At 43.0% G+C, this 21,293-nt stretch overlaps 1 protein-coding gene across 2 annotated transcripts in view; it reads right to left on the reverse strand.

Moving 5' to 3' along the window:
* BCAT1 (branched chain amino acid transaminase 1) overlaps window positions 1-12,127 on the reverse strand; it is a 57,847-nt gene extending 45,720 nt beyond the window's left edge. For both annotated transcript variants that reach the window (XM_066549601.1, XM_066549602.1), the window contains exon 1: window positions 12,025-12,127. In XM_066549601.1, coding sequence (XP_066405698.1) covers window positions 12,025-12,033 — 9 coding nt within the window. In that variant the 5' untranslated portion in view covers window positions 12,034-12,127. The remainder of the gene's footprint in view (window positions 1-12,024) is intronic.
* Window positions 12,128-21,293: the final 9,166 nt, after the last annotated feature.

Consider the following 21,293-nt stretch of genomic DNA (forward strand, 5'->3'; position numbering starts at 1 on the left):
AAAGAGTCTGACTCCATGTTCTTAGAAGGCTAATTTAGTATTTTATGTTCTTATATTATATTGAAGAATACGATAGTAAAACTATACTAAATTTTACTTCGGGCTACTAAGTGTCTAAGAAATATCCTATGCCTCAATTTGCACTGGAAGGATAATGAAATGAGAGCCCTTGCCAGACTGCAGGAACACAGCAGATCAATAAATCCAATCCAGGACTCACTCTCTGGCACAGGAAAGCCACAGGAGGCATGTGGTGACAGGTACCCTGTCACTCACAGCCACACAAACCAGAGCTGCCCTCCTGCTCCAGGGTAAAACACAATCCAACGAGCACAAATGCCACAGATTCTGTATTGCTACAGCCAGGCAAGAACACTGCCACGACTTCAAAACAGCTTTTATCTGTCCCTAGGAAACATTAATACAATTTGGCAGCCACATCACATAAAAGATGAATTTGCAGGAAAAAAAAACATTCACAGCTAAACAAAAAAAACCAACCAAACAAACAAAAAAACCCCAAAAAACCGCCAAAAAACCCAAAAAAAATCCAACACACCCCCAAAAAAACCAAAAGAAAACACCCCACACAGTCAGACAGAGAAAATTTGCTAATTTTGTGATATCATGTAAGTGATATCATAGTATTTTTAGTATCAACTAGAATTTATTTATTTTATTCATTATTTTAGTTATTATTTATTTAATTTTTTATTTATAATTTATCTTTATTTTTATTTATTTATTTATTAAATCTTGTGAAATATTTCCATAGCTTAAGAAGCTCATTTATGGCAGCCAAGAGCTATAAAAGCACTTCAATCCTGTCTCCATACTGCAGGTATGTGAACATGAACATACACAACACTGGTCTGTGCCACCCTGCATATGCCACAAAGTCCATGTGTTGGGCAGGGCCATTTACACAATTTACAGTGCTAATTTCTGCACTCCCAATACATTTTTCAGACTGTTCCTCCTCACACAGATCCTCCCTGATGCCTTGTCAGCCTGGCATTGTCACCTCACTGTAGCTGCCTGTCCAACCTTGGGCTGGCACTAATGTTAGTTAAACAGAGGCTGTGCAATGACAGCACACAACAAAGAAAAGCACAAGGCAACTAGTGTAGCAGAAAAACAGGGCTTCCACGCTATTTAATAATCATTTTGCCTCACAGTGAGGGCATTGGGGCACAGAAAATACAAAGATTTTATGTACAAGACAGCTGCATTGTACAAAATAAGGTTGAATTGAAATACATTGTAATTAAATTAGTCTAAAAAACTGTGCAGGCACTTATCCCTGACTTGAGCAGTTCATTGGCTTTAATTTAAACCAGTTTAATTGGTCTGACTAAAACTAAATATGTTCCTCTTAAAACAAACATCACTGTTTTTATTAGGCTTAAATAAAAGACGATTCAGATTATATGAGCACAACTTGCTTGTTAGAAAAGCCTTGGAACAGAGCCTATCAAGAAGCAGAAATATTCAGCTAGTCTACCCCAGACTCATGTTTAATAACATTTACAGTTGAATCACATCTGTAAAAGCAGACAAATTTGGTTCCACGAGAACAAATAAATGCAGAGCAACATTTGCAAAGTAAAGCCATTACAAGCAGCACTCTGGTGAAAAACCTCCTCTAGAACTAATGTCAATTTTTTGACTCAGTGCTTAAATCAGTATTTGAGTAAGTTCAGTAAAGCCTGAACTGATGCAGAAGAAAGCTTGCCTCAGTTCACTTGAACAACAGCAAGGCTAGGGAAGGTGAAGGATATCTACTCCTGAATTCCAAAGAGAACGTGGGCTTGACAAGCTGAACTATCAAGAACTCCAAAGGAACAGAGACCAGCAGAAACAGAAAACAAATTAATTTGCTGAAACCAACCCTAAGGAGAACCTGATGAGGGATCTATTCAGCTTCAGACTGAATTTATTTTGTCACGTATTTCAGAAAAATTTACAATTTGAGCTGTGAATTACAACCATACACCATGGAGTCTGAAGTGTGATCCTTCCCAGGTGAAAAACCCTGTCAGCCTCCCAGCAGTCCCATCCACCACAGGACATAAGGCAGCTGTAATCTCTGCATGCTGCCCCTTTATTCAATTTACTCACTTTGCTCTAATACATTTCCTGCACATCCAGACAATCCTCTTTCCTATTAGCAGAAACAGGCAAATACTCTAAAGAAACCTTCCTCACAATGACCCCCAGGAGCTGTGTCCTTTAACCTTGATTTCTGAAGGCACTGCTCACAGTGCTCTTGGATTGTTTTTCTCCCTATGACCCTTCTGCTGCTCTGTCACTCCCCAGTGCCATTTCCTCCATCTTCACAGTTTACTGCCCTCCTGATTGGGGAAAACAGCCTGGTACAATGAGGGGAAGAGGCAGATGACCTCATGGAGCTCTTCCATCTCTAACTCCTGTGAGCAGTGCTCTAAGTGACTCTTTTGTTGGTTTGTTTGTCCCGTCTAGCATTCATTAGGTTTTTAACAAATGCATTTGTTTGCTAGAATGGCATGAAGAAAAACATCTTAAAGCAACCAGCTGGATGTAGCTGACATAAAAATTCACCTGCCTGTTTTCTAGCTAGACAGTGCCTCATGGCTGTATGATACACTGATTGCTCAAACAAAATAAATTAACTTCTGAAAGACAACACAGTTTTAATGCATTTCGGCCAAGTTCTTTGATATGAGATCTTCTGCATCAAACTGGCAATAAGAAAGGCCATAAATGCTACTGCATGCTTTCCCCTAACACTATAGCAGGGCTTTGCTCTTTACCACAAGCTTGTGCTCATTATGTTTTCTCTAACATTTCCCTTTGCTCATGTATTCTAAAAGCCAGGTACTAAATCGGCATTTTAAGAATTTATAGTAAAATTAAGCAGGATGCATTTTTAACTGCACTGTTGTTCCAGAAAAGATGAGCCTAAGCACAATAAAAACTAATTTGTTTATTTTCCTTGAAGATTCAGTTACACTGACTGCATTTTTTATTCTGAGACAGCTGCACAGATAAATGACAGATCTGATTTAAAGATGCATAAAATGTAGCTTGCAATTTATTTGTGAAATTGCCTGAAACGCCACACATATTCTGCAGCTGATGACCAAGGCAATTGGCTTTATATAATTACCAAATAAAAATATAAATAACATGAAGGCATAGAGAGCAGAAACAAATCAAATCATTGTCTGAGGAGTTACTGAGGGCTTAGAACGGGAAGCAAACAATTTGGTGAGGGAGACCAAAGCTTCTGCAGTTTGCAAATAAATCACTAAAAACTCCTGGGGGAGAAAAAGCCCAACCAAACCACAGCAGAGACAGTGATGGATTCCAAAATGAGAACTGACATGACCAAAGAAAAAAGCTAGCAGACAAAAACCTGTTTTTAAGGACACAGCCCATAAGTGCAGCAGCAGGAGGAGCACGAGGCCAGGCCTGAATCACTGGCCTGTGTCAGGGGTCACTTGGAGCTATTCTCAGAGTGCTCAGACCGTGTCCCATTTAAGCCCATTCTGCACTGGAATAAAGGTTTACATAAGACACTGAGGAGAGATGAATGGCACACCGAAAACAAAGGCTCTGTGGAGGAAGAGAACAGAAGAGCTTTTGGAGGAGGAAGGAGTTACTTTTTCCACCATAAGTGCTGTCTAAGTGCCACTACAGATGACAGAACTGTGACTGGCTCAATGCAATGCACATGTGTGGCTGCTGGTGTGCACAGGGCTGACACCACATCTAGCCCTGGTGACTCTGCATGGCCTATTTAATCACAGCCCATCATCAAATGCCACTGCTGAAAAGCACAAGGAGCACGACTCTGTGCAGTGTGCTGGCTGTGGTTCCTGTCCCTGCTTCCCAAGAGGCTGCTGTGTCCCTGCAGTGTCCAACAGATGAAGCTGATAAGGCATGGCAGCAGCTATCTGAACTGGGGATCTGAATGGGCTCAGACCTGCAGGGACACTCTGCTCCACTGCTCAGACTGCTCCTATAAATCTGTTTCTCTGCTGTTCCTCTCCAATGTCTGAGCAAAGCCCCTTTCCCTGCTTGCAGGCCGAACCATGCACACCCAGATGTGGGCTCTGCCTGGACCATGCTGCAGCAGGACCCTGACTCCCAATTTCAGGGCTCACAGTGATTAAGTAGGTCTTGTTCAGAGATGCAGTAAAGTTATCCTGTATCTCTTTAATCAGGTCATTGCCCCAGTCTAGAGCAATTTTGGGAGAAATCAGGTTTTTAACAAATGCATTGTTTGCCAGAATAACATGAAGGAAAACATGTTAAAGCAACCAGCTGACCTAAAAATGCACCTGCTTGCTTTCTAACTAGACAGTGTCTCATGGCTATATGATACACTGATGGCTCAACCAAAATAAATTAAATTCTGACAGACACAGTTTTAATGCATTTAGGGCCAGTTCTTTGATATGAGATCTTCTCCATCAAACTGGCAACAAGAAAGAGGAAAGCAATAGCATTTATGCTCTAACACTGTAGCAGGGCTTTGCTCTTTACTACAAGCTTGCGCTCATTATGTTTTCTCTAACATTTCCCTGTCCTCATGTATTCTAAAAGCCAGGTACTAAATCGGCATTTTACCGTAAATTTTAAGAATGTACAGTAAAATTAAGCAGGATGCATTTTTAACTGCACTGTTAGACCAGAAGGACAGCAAGAAATATTGCAAATATTTCTTTCCAGAAATAATGCAAATACTGTGTTCTCCTAGATTCTGACGGTGGGCTTGGAACTGCTTGTTCCAGATAAAGAATGAAGACCTTCATTATTTATAAGCTTTAAAGGTCTCTTCTCACTGCAAGGCCTGGCTCTACAGTCCCAACAGCCAGGTGAAAGAAGGCAGAAATATCCATTACTTCTACAAACAGGAAACTGAGGTACAGATTGTCCCACTGACACACTTCACCCTGCTCAGGAGCTGCTTCAGGGAACCCACTGGGGTGCCAGAACAGGGTCTGCACAGCTCCCCAGGAACTGAAATATCAAATCTGTCACTGGCATGTTTTCTGGAAAAATCTCCTTGCCCGGGATTCTTCTCCTGGGAAGCCTCAGAGAAAAAAGAAAACAATAATTATCTGATTTGCTTCTCCTATTCTTTGCTGCTTTGGACTGTGTTTGGAGATTGTTTCATTGGTTTCAAGTGAATTGTTTTGACTCAATGGCCAATCAGGGTCAAGCTGTGTCAGGGCTTTGGAAGGAGTCACAAGTTTTCATTATTATCTTTTTAGCCTTCTGTAAAGGCTTTCTGCCTTCTCCTTCCTCTATTCTTTAGTATAGTTTAGTATAGCATTCTTTAATATAACATAGTATCTTAAAATAATAAATTAGCCTTCTGAGAACATGGAGTCAGATTCTTCATTCCCAGAAAATACAAGCTCAAATCCATCCCAGCTCTTGTCAAGGAAGAAGAACAGGTGGCAAATGACTGATTTACAACAGGTTTAGCTGTTAACTGCTCACAGCTGTAACCTATTCCAGTTCTTGCCTAACAGCACACAGGTGGTGGCTGCAGAACTCCCGCCCACACCAGCTCCAGTGGGGTTCAAGCCTGCCATAATTGGTCTGAAGCACTGGGAGACCTCTCCAAAGCCTGCCTTACACCCCTGTGATGTGTGTTTCAATGTGTGCTCAAACACTGCCCTGATCTGTTTCAAACGGACACAGTTCAACAAAGCAGAAAGGAAACTGAAGCTTTTCTCTTGATGTAAGGGGCACGAGGAACAGAGCTAAGCCAAAGGGAAAATCCTGGGGAACTGTTTGAGGACATCGTCTACAGTAATGTTCTTGTTCCAATAACAGAGAGGGAGCACATTTGCATGATAGATGTTCAGCTCAGAATATTCTAAGAACTTAATTGTTTTACACTCTTCATGAGTTGCAGAGGCTGCCACAGAGGTAATAAACATTATCCACCACCACCAAGCAAGTGTAAATAATCCCATGGAAGCTTACTAACAAGCCAGGAAAAGCTGGGCACAACTACAGCATCACTGCAGTGTCACACATTGCTCTCTTCAATGTGGTACAACAAGATAACACCCAGAAACTGCTACTTTTGTTCCTGTTATCTGCTAAAAGAGGTAAAATATTTCAAACTACTGACAGAACCAGATATCCCACCTACTTAATATATATTCAGCTATGTAACAACTCCATGACAGGAAAAAACAATGGATTATAAGGTTCCAAAATTCTGGAGCTGTATTAGCCTTATCCTGTGTGTCCTTTCTAAACAATGTGAGCAAGTCCTTCATCTGAAATCCCCTATCATTTGTTGACAATGCCCAGAGCAAACTGGAGGCTGCCCAGGGAATTTCAGAGCAAAATATCACTCAGCACATGAGAAGTGGCCTTGGAAGAAAAGGGTGGTCACAGATGAGGTATTTGTAGAGGTGTCAGCATTAAGCACACACAAAGCACACAAAATGCAGAGAGGACCTCTGCCCAAACTATAGCATGGTTAAAGCTGTAACAAACATAAATCAGGAGTGATGCAGTCTCTGTTAGAAAAATGACAGCTTTGAAATAGTAAGAAATGGAAATGAAGATAATAAACTGGCCTATAACAAGTAGTGTAGGCTTGTCCTCCTACAATTCAACACCTGTATCAATGATCAAACAGCCCTGCTCAGCTCCACAAATCTAAACTGACAAATGACTCATTTATAACATGAGCAAAGGGTCTGGGAGGCTTCAGTGCACGTGAACATCAATATTTTTCACATTTCAGAAGGTATGAAGCTAATCTTGAGCCTCTTAAAAGCTTAGAATTGCATCTGAAAAAATATTCATTTTGCATGTATGCTCTAAGAAATATTTTTCCCAATTAACATGATGAAAACATGGCTCGCTACAGCACACCACCTTAATAGAAAACCCAAAAGAAAACAATTGTAAATGCTAATTTTCAGCTTAGTGAACAATCAGAAATAAACGCTGTTACTGAACTTCTATCTTCAGGTGTCAAGAAGAGAATCAAACTGTAAATGCCAAAAAAGGTCTCTGAAAAACTGTTGAAAGATAAAGGATAATATTAAAACCACAGATGACATACTCAAGATGGATAAATGCGATAAATGCCTCAAATACATGAGCATGTCAATAGAATTATGGGGTTTTTCTGCATGCATGTACACATGCAGTTGTGGCCAAACTGTGCCTGTTGTAATCACTACATGTAGTAACACCCTGTGCTAAGGTTATTTCTTCATCCTGATTCATTTTTTTTCTAGCTTTTACCCTCGATATTTCAGGCAATACTTTCTAGCAATTAGGAAGAGGTTTGTCAAATTTTAAGCAGGCATTGCCACAGGGGAGAATTCAGGACTGTGATGTTGATAATTTGATAATAAATCTTCATGTTCTGTTCTCAAAAAATAATTATGGTATTCTGAACTATAAATGTATAAAGACAGTTTATAACAAACAAACTATAAACTATGCAGCCTATAAAAAAATACTTAAACTTCTCTTCATCTAGGATCAAAAACTTAGCCTCTCCACCAGTTTCTTCAAACTTTAAAATCAAGGAAGTAAAACCTGTATTACGCATCTGGTAAGAAATTTACATAGCAACTGACCTGGCAGCTATGTTGACAATAACTTGACAGCAAATGCTAACATTTGAAGTTTCTTTTCCATACTTATTTAAGAATTTCCTCCATTTTAATGGAGGTTGAGAAACTCTACATCAAAAGAAATTGTATTGTTACTGTTGATTTTAGGTGGACTACCTATAATTTTTAATTAATTGCACGATGATAAGAAATTGTATCACATAAGAGTAGAATATGCAATTTTGTGTGGTAACCTTATAGGCTGTATTTCAGATGCAGCAATTTCAAGGTCACATGCCTAAAAATCAAAAATATCTCCTTTTATTCAGTGCTTTATAGTTTTCCAGCTTAATCTCTTCTGCTAAGCACACAGACTTCCTCAAGATAATTAAGAAAATTATACTGCTATACTGACATGTTAAGAACATATATTCTGCAAAGCAATCTGCCTACAGTGGTGCCTTTTAACACCACCTTTACACAGACTTCTCTGTGCTGTTAAAAGCCAAGCATTCAGGGCTCTGGACAAATATCTGCTGGTCCACACCACTGGGTGTGTCAAAAAACTACGACTGAATTTTAAAAAATTTAGTTTCTAAGCTTTTTCTCAGGACCACAGGAAAACCCAGGCTGCAAGGAACCCCAGGATGTCTTTAATTCAACCTACTGCTCAAAGCAGGGTAGGCTCTGAGCTCAGACCAGGTTCTTAAGCTTGACCCAGCAGGGTCTTGAGAGCTGCCAAGGATGGAAACTGCAGAGTCTCTCTTGGTAACTTACTTCCCAACCGTGCTTGTGGAGACAGCTTTTTCCTTATATCCCATCTGAACTTTTTATGCTTCAGTTAATGCCATCATGTCTTGCCCTCCTGCCACACAGCCCCCTGCTGAGCCTGACCCCATCTCCATCATCTTCCTCTAGATTGTGCAAAGCTGCTGCTACAGCACCCCAGAGCCTGCTCTAGACTGAACACACTCTGTTCTTTCAAACTGAGTGCTAAACGTTTAAACACTTCCATTCTCAGTAAGAGTAATGCATATTCAAACATTTATTACAGAGATGATGACTCTTAACAGTCTAAATGAAATTAAACAAGTGGACATGATGTCTCTGAATCCTAGTGGGAATTATTCCAATCAGAACCTTGTGGAATTAAACCCTGTTTGTATACCAGGAAAACACTTTTCTGTGCTTACTAGAAATGTTTTTATCAATATGGTGTGTGATATGCTCTAACAGGCACACCAAATTAGCAGTAGCTGTGCCCCTGCTGAGAAGTTACATGCTGCCCTTCATTAATGTTTCAGGTATATTCTAAAATGAAACTCAAAACACACTGCAGACCTCAAAGGAAGAAGTAAATGAGTAACTCTGTTGGAATGGTATTATGACATTAGCTTGCAAAACTAGTAATAAACTATGGGCCAAGATGCACAAAAAGCCCCAGATGGATAAAACTCATTGATCATTTTTAAAGATAGTTCCTACTATTCTCATGTTAAGTTTTGGGCCCTCTGATGTACACACCAAAGGGTGCTTTCAGTAAGTGCAACACTGGATCTTCCTCTGCAACAGCATATGGTAATGCTTCCTAAATTACCCTTCTGCAGAAGGTGCTCTGTTTTATGATGTAATTTTACCTGGACCTTTAATGGGTAAAGCCATAAAATAATGAGGTTGTTTCCAAGGTAAATGGGGCCACCCATTGACTTCACCCTGTGTTAGAATGGGAGGCATCAAGGTGCAAACATGGAAATGACTACAAAGATGGCATATTAGGGTCACATACTATTGGATTTATGCTCAACCACCACCTACAGCCAGGCTTTTAAGATGGCATTTGGGCTCCACTGCAGCCATGGTTGCATGTGGGCAGCCACAACTGATTATCAAAAGCCACAATCAGTGCTGAGTGCCTTGAGCTCCCAGAGCTGCCTCTGTGAGACAAGCTTCCCCAGCAGCACAGAGAACGTGGTGTGTCACTGTGGGGATGTGAACGTGCCAGTCCCCACATCTGTGGCCTAACAAGGCTGATTGTGCAAATTTTACAGAGAGAATTTACAGCCTGGCTCCTTCATTCTGACACTGAAGGTCCTGCCCTCAGACCCACTGGTAATTTTTAGCATTATACATTCAGCTGTGATTATTCATTTAAGAAAATGGCATAACACAGGGAAGCAATGAAAATGCCTGTTCCAATTCTTTACCATGCCCACATCTCCTAATTTGTTCTAAAATGCCTGAATAAGTGCAGAGCACCTGAGTGTTTACACAATTAATGAACTGATTTACCTGCCTTCCTAACACTATCCTCCCAGGGATAAATTAATGACTAATGAAATCCACCTGAATTATTTTCATCTGTCTAATTAAACAAAGGATACAGCCTGTGGACTATTTTAACAAGATATCAGTTGTGTTGAAGCTATCTCCTGACTTTGCAATCTTCTCTTTTACCTATGGCTTTGCAGCATATTTCAGTGCTCAATTTCCATGGGGAAAAACCAGCATATCCACTGGATCACAGAGAAGTGCCAGGCCTGTCAGGAACAATCAGTGCATGAAGTGGACAAGGCAGAGACTGCAGAAACAGGAGGCATAATTCATTTCTTATACATTACTTTCAACAGCACAGAAAGGGAGGGCTGTGGTTGAGCTGGAAATCGTTCAAGGAAAAATGGAGCACTGCAACTAAACACAGGAGAGAAGGGCCAGATGAAGGGACAAGGAGGTGGAATAATGCTGTTGATTGGGTTATTTATTAATGTATCAGGTTTTATGTAAGTATGGTGATAATCAAATTGTAATTTTCTGCTCCTTTGATACATGCTCCACAAACACACAGTGACAGCCAGAACCCAGGAGAGCTGACACTCTGAACAGATGAGGCAAGGAAAGGGTAAAGGGCTCGGACAACTCTGACTTGCCCAAGGCTACATCATTTCCAAGTGGCAAGAGTGTCCTTTTACTGCTGTAGCTACAGCAAAGACCAGAAAAAGACAAAGTGAAGGTCAGGTTTGTGCAGGTGAGAGCCCAATGAGATATCAGTGCTGCTTTGAGCAGACAGGTTGGTAGGTGTATGGTTTCCCTGTTACTCAGTTTTTATGTAAGGCCAGAGCATTCCTGACAGGTGCTGGATATTATAAATATATAAAGGTAGAATACTATATATTAATATTCTACCTTGATATTTTTCACAGTATCACAATTTCAAATTCTGGCACCCTGGAAAGCAGAGCCCTGCCCTCTTTCCTTGACAAACAAGAGGTACATCACAAGTGATACAAAACAGAGTCTGCCCCTTCCTTGAGATGCTCCATTCTGTCTCTGAGCACTGTGGCTGGGGGAGCTCCTGGGTATTTTCCCTGAGTAGTTTCAGACCAGTTTCCTGCCATGGCTGGTCTGCCCCTCTCCAGCTGCAGGGAGGGCAAACGGTGCTGGGACAGCATCCCAAGGCTGCTCCATGCCAGCCCTGGCACCAGCAGTAGCAACTGCAGCACTGCTGGATGTGAGGAACACTTGCCACCAGCAGCACAGAGGGGCTGGGGAGACACCTACCAGTCACCTGTTGTGCCCATACCCCATCTGCTACCGTGACTAAGGAAAGCTAACACCTCAGCCGTGGTTTCCTCAGCTGTTAGCTCTGGCACAGACTGCAGCTGTGCAGCTCCTAGCCTCTAACCTGAGCTTTACTGAGCTGCTGCACAGGGTGGAACGCGGCTGGGATGCTCCCTTGGTCCAGCTGAAAGGCACCCGTGCTAACTCCATGCCCTTTGCCTTGACCGGCAAGACTTGGTTTTAATCCCCAGATCAGGTCACTAAGCCGAAGAACATAAACATGACATTTATAAAACGACAGTGCCCACAGATGCTCATCGGCCACGTTAGTGTTAGCTACCGAAAACTCCTCTTCCATGATTCAAAGTTTCTTCTGAAATTACTCAGAACCTCTCAGCACATGTTACTGGGTTTTACCCATAATCTATTTTAGTACAAGGGCAGACAGAAGAGCTTTAACAAACTGACAGGCAAAAAAAGGCTTGATGTCTGCCAGGACACCTTCGCGGGTTTTTGGTTTGATGTCTTTTTGTCAGTTTTGTTTGGGTTTTTTTAATCATCGAGAGTCCCATAAACAAGAAATTCACCCCAAAGGAAATCATACACCTTGCCTTCCCCTTCTCCATCCCCTCTCTTTATTTCCTTTCCACACGTGGTGACTGCAATGAAAGAGCAAGGAAAGAGGTAAAACCACACACAATCTGCCTCTGAATCTCAAACAACAAATCTGCCAGGGACAGAAATCCCCTGCAAAGCACGAACAAATCGGGGCACTAAAATCTGCTAACACAAACCGGCGAGCTGCCGAGGAGCAGCCCCTGAGCCGCTCCGCGCCGCCGGAAGGACGGACGGACGGATCTGGGCAGCAAACTCCGCTTACCTTGCTCATGCTGGCAGGAGAGGGAGATGGTCCTGCCGGCCTCCGGCCGGGATGGAGCGGGATCGCCGAGCCCCGGGGGCGGAGAGAGCGGCGCTGCGCGGGACCGGGGCCGGCCGGGGCTGCTGCTGCTGCTGCTGCTGCTCGGATCGCTGCGGCTGCTGCTGCTGCCGCCGGTGCCGCTGCTCGGGGCTGGGGCTGCTGCTGCCGCCGCTGCCGGGCTCGGATTGCATCAGCGGCTGAGGGCGGCGCGCTCGGGGAGCTCGGCGAACAGCCGGGGCCGCCCCGCCCAGCCGCTCCCCGGCACCCTCACCGCCCCTCGGCACCCACCCACACCGCCCCCCGAGCCGCACCGGCCAGGCCGAGCCCTCGCTGCAGCCGGGGCACCCCCGCCCTAAAATGGCCCCGCATGGTGCGCGGCGGAGACATTCAGGGCTGTAATTCAGTGAGACACGTTCTCCTCAGCCCCTCATGGTGTTCTGAGTCATTTCCTCTGTCTCGCTGGGTCCAGCTGGGCTGACACACCAACACCTGGCAGTCATCATCCTTCCCTGCTGCTGAGTGCCCCAGCACTGCCACCCAAGCACAGGGGCACAGTACCCATTGTACCTGGGATTACTGGAGCTGCCAGAGGTATTTCCCTGTGCTCCAGGTATTTCCCTGTGCTCCAGCACTACCACCCATTTTATCTGGGATTAATGGGGCTGCCAGACGTGCTTCCCTGCTCACCCAACACAGGGGCACAGCACCCATTGTACCTGGGATTGCTGGGGTTGAAAGACGTGTTTCTGTGCCCATCACCCATTGTATCTGGGATTGGTGAGGCTGACAGAAGTGTTTCCCTGCTCACTCAACACAGGGCACAGCACCCATTGTATCTGGGATTACCAGAGGTGCTTCCCTGCCCACCCGTGCCCCAGGCCACGCTGAAGGTCTGGGATGTACCTGCAAAGCTCTGAGCCACCTCGGAGTCCCGGTCACCTGGCAGGCAGCTGGCCAGAACCCGAAGACAATAAATACAGCAGCCTGTCCACTGTGTTGCTTCTAGTTCCTGTGAAACTAATTAAAAAAAAAAAAAAAAAGGAAAAAAAAACACACGAATTTTTCAGAGAAAATGCTGCTCTAATGTTCACAAAGTGCTTACTTTCATCATGACTAATTTTACATTTTCTTCCTCTACTAATATTTTTGTAAAGGTTTTCCCCCTCTGATCTCTTTCAGAGTTGTTGTAGGAAGCCGTTTCATCTCAGTGTGACTGTCACAAGTGCCAGGTTCTGCTTTGCACGATGTACATGAATTATTCTCTGTTGTACAGTGCCAGAGATTGGTTACATAAGCAGGTTTTTGTTCCTGCTGCTCTTCAGCCAGGTAAAAATGCTGTTTAGTGGATTTACAAGCATTTTGGATTCCAAAAGAACACAGGTGAGCAGCACTACCCAAAACACAAGTTCACATGAACAGTGATATTTCAGCAACTATTTAGGAGAGGAGAAAGATGGAGCAAAAAACCAGAAGGCAGAAAAAGCAGCAAAGAAGCTTTAGATAGATTCAGCTCATCATCAGGGCAGTGCTACCCAGTGCTGATAAAAGCAATTCAACCCATTCACAAGGAGTTATCTTCAGGTTACAACCACACATAGGAACAGCCAGGGTCAGGCCATTTAATTCAATATCCTTCACTATCATAATGCAGAAGAGTTTCAAGAAGAGAATAAGCACATAGAGGCACTTAGCTTCATATACTCTTTCCACTATACACTTATCCTCAAAGGATTTGTGCCACATCAACTTCCTGAAAGATGAATTCTCTAGGATTAACAGCTCCTCATGGCTTTTTGTTCTATTAATTTGTTCCCCGAACCTACATAAAATTTGGTATCTTTCAGATCTTGCACTCATCAGTTCCACAGTTTAGCTCTGTTCTGTAGGAAACCTCATCGTTTTGCTTTATTTTGAATTTGCCACTTGAAAACTTCACATCATTCTCCATTTTTCTGATACTGAGAGACTAAACACAAATGAAGAGCACTTTACCCCCTGCAAGTAACTTGTGATTTTACAGGCAACTGTCAAATTCTCTGTCAGCCATCTCCTTTCTCCAGCTGAGGAGTTCTAATCTTTTTTTGTTTACTATAAAACAGTTCAATAACCTTGATCATTATGATTTAGGATAGGGACATGAGCCACACAACACTCTCAAAAAGCAGATCATCATATTTAATTTTAATTTGCCTTTTTTCTCTATTTCTTTTCCTTATAGTTTTGCTTCCTGTTTGGGCTGTTTGTGAGCACTAAAGTGAACCAATCTATTCCTGAACTACTTAATTCCAAGATTTCTCCACTGAAAGGCAACACTTCATTCATAACCCACCTATTTATATAAATTTAGCTTTTATTTCTTGTTATGTGCATAACTTTATACTCACGGACATTATTATATGTTATTTTTACAACTGTATATTCAGTTTCATAAGGTCCTACTGCAAATAGCCCTAGTTTGGCTGAATTGTTTTAACACCCTTACCCTGAAGGCTTTAACTCTTATCAGCAAACTTTGTCTTTTCTCTGTTCGCCTCAATTTCCCCTTCTCTCAATTACAGACTCTCACGTCTGTTTCTTATCTCTTACCCAATTAAAGACAGCCACCATAAAAGCACCTTTCTTTTCTATGAGCCTTTGCTAAGGCACTTTGTCAAATGCTTTGGAAATCCAATTGGATTTTATCCCTTGGACCTTTCCTTCCTCTGAAGCTCAGGATTTCCTTTCAGAAAATTCATACTGAGACTGCCTCTCAATGGTATATTTATCCATCTATCTTTGTGCATTTCTTGTTACAGGTTGTGCATTTTCTCACTTCAGTAGCCTGAATCCCTTTACAAAAAAAAAAAAGACAAACCAAAAAAACTCCAAACCCCCCCACAAAAACCCAAACAAAAAACCCAAACAAAACAACAACAACAACAAAAACCCCAAAAAAACAAAACAAAAAAAAACCACCAAAACCAGAAGCTGTTTGAGTGCAATTTGACTGTTTCCAGAGCTCAGTTTACCAGTCTGAACAATCGGCCTTTTACCAAAGTTCTGTGCAACACGCTCACCATAGACATGCATTTCAAATTATCCTTAAACTGCTGCCAGCTACTGAAGTACAGAGCAGAATCCATAGCCTGGGCAAAACTAAGAAATAGGAGTAGGAAATGGGAAGGAAGAAATATCTGAACTACAGAGGATTCGTGCAAAGCCAAACCATCACTTACTACATTATCCAGGATATGAAAAAAAAGATTTTTGTATTGATCTTTTGCTTTTATTCAGGGCCAAGCTGGCCCTGAGCTTGCAAGTAAAAGTTAGGAAAAGAAGAGAAAAACTCTTCTTTTCCAGGAAAACTCAGAGAAGCTGCAGAACTTAACTTGAAAAGCTGCATCTTGCTGCAACATCCCCAAACCTGAAGTTGCCATTGGCAAATGGGCCAAAAAGATGTATTTTTGCAGGGATAGTTTGCATTGCCTCACTCTAGTTACAGTCCTTTATGTAACACTCCAGAAGTTACAAGGCAAAGGACATTAGATCTTTACCTCTGGTGATTCACTCAGTTGTGTTGCTCCATCAGTAAGAAATTACATTTTCTACACTCTGAGTATTTAATTTTGATAAAACATTATTCATTTCCACACTAGTTTTTCCATTAACGCCAAGAATTCTGTGAATGCTTGACAGCACTGTTAAACTTTAATGAGTAAATTTTTCACACATATGAGAGAATAAGGTAATTTATATGCTCCAAGTCCAAAGTGTTTGCACAAGTTGTAGGGATCCACAAGGGGAAGAATCTAAGCCACACACATTTTCCAAACCAGACCTGAATAAACTCACCTTTAAGCCACTGAAATGTAAGGAACTACTGTTGAGGAAATGAAAAGGCAGTATGATACAAAGCCACATGGGAAGTGTTGAAAGAGGAAGCCTGTAGATCTATAATTCTGTAAGAATAAAGAGCAAAAACTCCTCTTGATACACTGCAAAGTTTCCTCTACAACCCTGGTGGTATCCTGTGAAGAGGACAGGGAGAAGGTGGGTAGAAACCAGGTTTTCCATGTAAAAGAAAGCTAGGATTCTGTGGATTTCTTTTTTCTTCTGAAATGGCATAAAAACTTCCTGTAGAAAAATGTGGAGAAACCAAATTTGATCCAATCAAATGGTATAATTTAGACAAAGTCTGTGCTTCACTTTGCTCCTGATCTTTTAAAACTTTCAAAGCTCTTTGTAATATAGGCCTTTTTGAAATGTGTTCCAAAGCTTATTAAAAAAAATATATATAGCTCTTCCAGAAATACCAGAATGCTATGTTTTAATATTTGTGAAATACTTCACTTCTACATCAGCTTTTTTACTAAAACTCAATCTTGCATAATTTCTATGACTGCATGTACATGCATTAGCACAAATGTGGACTTTTCTGCCCAATTACAAAATGCCACCCAAATCCAAGAAAAAGAAGGAAGAAGAAACCCAGGACAACAGTGCCCTCCATCTTGCTTCCATCCATAACACACTAAAAATCCCAAACCCTCAATTTCTCACCCAGTGATGCACCTGCACTACTCTCTGTAATCCATTTCACACTTTTGTGGGTTCCAGTCTGTCTTGAAGTGTAGGAAACTTTCTCCATGAATGAGGGTCAAAGTCAGTGCTGCCCTGGGGGTCAGGGCACTCCAGAGCAGACAGAGAAATATTCCCAGTGCCCTGGGTTTCCTCTCTTCCTTTGGAAAAGGAGGACGGAGGATTGTTTGCAGAAACAGAAAGATGAAAGCAGCATGGTCTGGCTCCTCGTGGAAGAGCTGGAGTGGGATGCAGGGTCTCAGGCGGGAAAAACACCAATCACTTGTTTTTAAGATTGTAAAAGTTTGCTAGTAATAAAACAGTTATAAAAATAGCAATATAATTAGAGTAATAATAATTTGGACAATTTGAATTAGGACAATATGAGACAAGAGAAACAAAGAGTCACGGTAAGTCCGGGTACCTCTTTCTGGGCACCATAAGACCGAAAAAGGACCCACGTTAACAGAGGATTAACCCTTAAAAGCAATAACCTGTTACATATTCATACATCTCACACACGATGCATACATTCAATTCAAACACAGGATTCCGTCTGGTCAGTATCAGCTTCTTCCTCTGAATCCTGACAGTGCCTCCAGTGCTGAGCGAGGCGAGAAGTTAGTTTCTCCTGATAAGAGAGTAATAAATTATTTTTTTCTGAAAGAATTAGGTGTCCTGTGGCTGCTATCTCGCTGCGAGTCCTCTTTTCAAAAAGAGTATCCTACATAGCAGAGTTTCTATTTTAACATTTTGTTATAACCTAAAACTGTATTTAGCACACCACTTAATACAGCATAACTTTCTAACACAACACATATAAAATTGATTTTAATATTTGCGAAAAGCAAATCATAAAATACGCATTTTTCACACAGGGGATGTGCTTTTCTGAGCAGCAGGATCTTTCTGCGGCAGCACCTTCACCCGCGGCTCCTTTCCTCACTTCTCTCTGTTTTCCACCTCCCCGGCCGTGCCAGCCCCGCTGTGTGCGGGCTCTGATGTAAAACCCATTAGCAGAATCTGGGTGTAAAATCCCAGCTAAAAAGGCCGGGAGGAGGTAGGAAGAGTTTGTCGGGAATGCTGAAGGGCTGAAAGCCTCAGCACAAAGAGCACGGGCTGCACAATTAAACTTCGCAGAAAGAAACATCACAAACCGGGAGAGGGAGAAGAGATAAAAGGGAAAGCGGCCACACAGCATCTGACAAGCGGGGAAATGCTGGGAAACGCTGAGAGGGAAAGGTCTGCATGCATGAGAGTAAATTGGAACCAAACAAACACATTTCCCCCCGTTTGGTTCCCACCCCCTAAAAACAGCATTTTACGCATTCCTCCTAAACAAGCACTTTGTGAATGTGTCACTTATTTCTGCCCGGAGAGGCAAGAAAAACATCGTGCTCCGGGAATTAACCAAGAACAGAGTTTGTTTCCAACATTTCTTCCAGCCTTTTGTTTTCCAGCCACTCACCTCACCTCTGCCTCTTCCAGGGCCCTTCCAGAAGGTTCTGGGCGGCTGCACCTCCTCAGGGCTGCCAACGCAGCCCTGCTAGAACGGAGCAGGCTTCCCTCAAGAGACATCCCCGTCAGAGCACAGCTTTCCAAAGGCTTTTAAAGGGGTTTAGGTGCTCCAGAGCGTGGAGGAAGCACAGGGTGGGGCAGCACGACCTAACCCACCCCAGCTGGCTCTGTTTGAGCCTTTAGCACCTCATTTGAATCCCCAAGTCTCACCAAAATCAACGCCCTCATTCCCCATTTAAAGGGAGCACCAGGAGTCCTTGCTGGCTCATTTTTCCTGTCCAGTGTTGCTTCCAAACTTACTTCTTTATCCCCCGCTCAGTCCTCCTTAAAAACTGGTGGGAAAGTGAGGAAACAGTGTTTTGTGCAGTTGAGGGGGGAAGAAGCAGGTGGAGGATAAATCTCCACTCAGGTTCATAAAATGACAGAACTATATAGGTAGAAAAAGACCTTTTAGGTCATTGAGTCCAACCATTACCCAGCACTTCCAAGCCCACCACTAAACCATGTCCCTGAGTGCCACGTCCACGCTGGTTTTAAATAGCTCCAGGGATGGTGCCTCCACCACCTTCCTCGGCAGCCCATTCCAATGTCTAATCAATCTTTCTGTGGAGAAATTCTGCCTAGTGTTGAACCTAACCCTGCTCTGGTGTGGCTTGAGGCCATCTCCTCTTGTCCTGTTGCTGGTTGCCTGGGAGCAGAGCCCGATCCCCTGTTGGGGACTTGCAGAGAGTGATAAGGTCTCCCCTGAGCCTCCTTTTCTCCAGGCTAAACACCCCCATGTCCCTCAGCTGCTCCTCACAGGACTTGTGCTCCAGACCCTTCCCCAGCTCTGTCACCCTTCTTTGGATCACAGAGTTTGACACGTAATGATAAAAGCCACTCAGCTGGAGTGTCTGGAAGATTCAATGCAGAACTGCTTAGTTTCGTTATAAAAATTGGTATTTAAAGACTGACCTAATGGGTGTGTGGGTTTGGTGGTGTAAAACATTTGGGTCCAAGAAAGCTTTTTATTTCCAAGTAGTAGAGTTAAATGGTAGGAATCGATGTGAAATCTTGATTTCTCTGATGTTTCTGGAATAGCTTTGGGGTGCCTGGAGAAAAGGAGGCAGTGATGCAGCTGGGCTGGGCCCAGGTGGAAATCCTGCTTTCCCAAGTTCCCAAGTACAGCCTGGCTGCCTCAATCCCTGCCAGCCCAGAGAGGGGCAGAGAAAGGCTGCTTAGCCTTTCGGCTCCAATAGCGCTCTATAAAAAGCTCAACATCATCTTTGTGCTGTAAAACTACACTGTGGTTCCCCAGTCTAAATTAAACTGAGCCTAAAAAGGCTTCAGAAAGAAGTGCACAAAAAAAAACAACAGGCAGGAAATTTCAAGCTGTTTTCCAGGTCCCACTCACCAGGAATAGGACTCGGAGCCGTTAGCGTGTGCCGAAAAGAAAACAATGAAAGGTGTGTTTGTGCTTGAACACGAGACATCCCCACCTGCCCTCCTGGTTTTGCAGGGACATGGGCTCCATGCTGGTGTTCCCAAGGAGCTGGTGACCCCCTCCTGCCATCCCTGACCCCAGAAATTTCACTTCTTTCTGTGTGGAAACCCAGGGCACCACAGGGAATATTTCTCTGTCTGCTCTGGGCTGCCCTGACCCCCAGGGCAGCACTGACTTTGACCCTCATTCATGGAGAAAGTTTCCTACACTTCAAGACAGACTGGAATCCACAAAAGTGTGAAATAGATTATAGAGAGTAGTGTAGGTGCATCACTGGGTGAGAAATTGAGGGTTTGGGATTTTTAGTCTGTTGTGGATGGAAGCGAGATGGAGGGCACAGGCTGTTGTCCTGGGTTTCTTCTTCCTTCTTCTTCTTCCTTCTTCTCTATGGGTTTGGGTGGCATTTTGTAATTGGGCAGAAAAGTCCCCATTGTGGGCTCTGTGGGATCAGTTATTGGGTTAAAAGGGAAAATAATCCAGGTGTCAATTCTTAACTGGATAGTTTGGTCTTAAAAGACCTTGTACCAAGAGATTGTTGGTCATTTTGTGCCTTCTAATGAAAAGCTGCCCAACTCACAGTAGTGAGGCTGTTTTACTGATAAGAAATAATAAACACCTGAGTGTGAACATGAACTACTGTCTCAAACTCCTTCAATCCAGACCCAGAGAAACCAACAACCAGTACCCCAGCAACTGTGATCCTCACATTCCTGCTTCCTCCTGGTGGCCACAGGGGAACCCTGACTGCAGGACCAGCATGGTCTGTGATGCTCAGCTATGAATCCAGAGCTTCTGTGAGCATTATCTTACTCACAGAAGTAAGATACTCACAAACTTATATATTTCTATAGGAGATCCACCACATTTCCCAGAAGAGCAGTACTCAGTGGGAAATGGTGCCTGCTAGAAAGCATGAAGCAGCACAGATGTTATTTGGCAAGCACATTTCTGGGCATGCACTTTCTCAGCAGCAGGTGAACTGTTAATTAAACTACCCTTAATGACTGGTAACCAACACATAAATGCATTCCTAGAAATAGATATTGCTCCATATCCCAGGTTATCAGTCATAATACTTAGTCAGAGATAATGAATTCCACACTAAATTACCCACAGTAGCCATGTGATTTTTCTGTAAATTATTCTGTGTTTGAGGAGGCTGCTTGAGCATATAATTGTGGTGAATTAGGCTTGGTGAGGGATTAGAGGAGCTGCAGAATCTCTTTGTTGGGCTGAGCATGAGATCCAGCTCTTCTAAGAGATGCTTTAATGTGCCAAGATCAATACTAGAGGGGCAGAACTTAGAACAGATGGGCCACAAGGGCCAAGTTCTGCTGGTAAATCAGTCTGGTAATGACATGCCAGTGATGTCACAGCTGGCACTGGCAGTCTGAAGGGTAGAACAGCCAGAGGTGTGGCAGCCAGAGGAGCAGAGATGGGAGTCCAAGGGCTAGCAGTGACCTCTGAAGAGCCAGCTGGGAGACAGACGTTTGGTTTAGGGATATGGACTCTACTCTCCAGCCTGACTGATAATCAGTCATCCAGAAAGGGAACAAGTAGATGAGTGTGTGCCTTGAAATCTTTAAACAATTCAAAGTAATCCCATAAAACCTTCATTTTGACATCTGCCACAGGGCCAAGATTCCTTTCTTTGCACTGCTTTTGACAGTCT

This window comes from Molothrus aeneus, chromosome 5, assembly GCF_037042795.1.
Source record: "Molothrus aeneus isolate 106 chromosome 5, BPBGC_Maene_1.0, whole genome shotgun sequence".
NCBI classification, from domain to species: Eukaryota; Metazoa; Chordata; class Aves; order Passeriformes; family Icteridae; genus Molothrus; species Molothrus aeneus.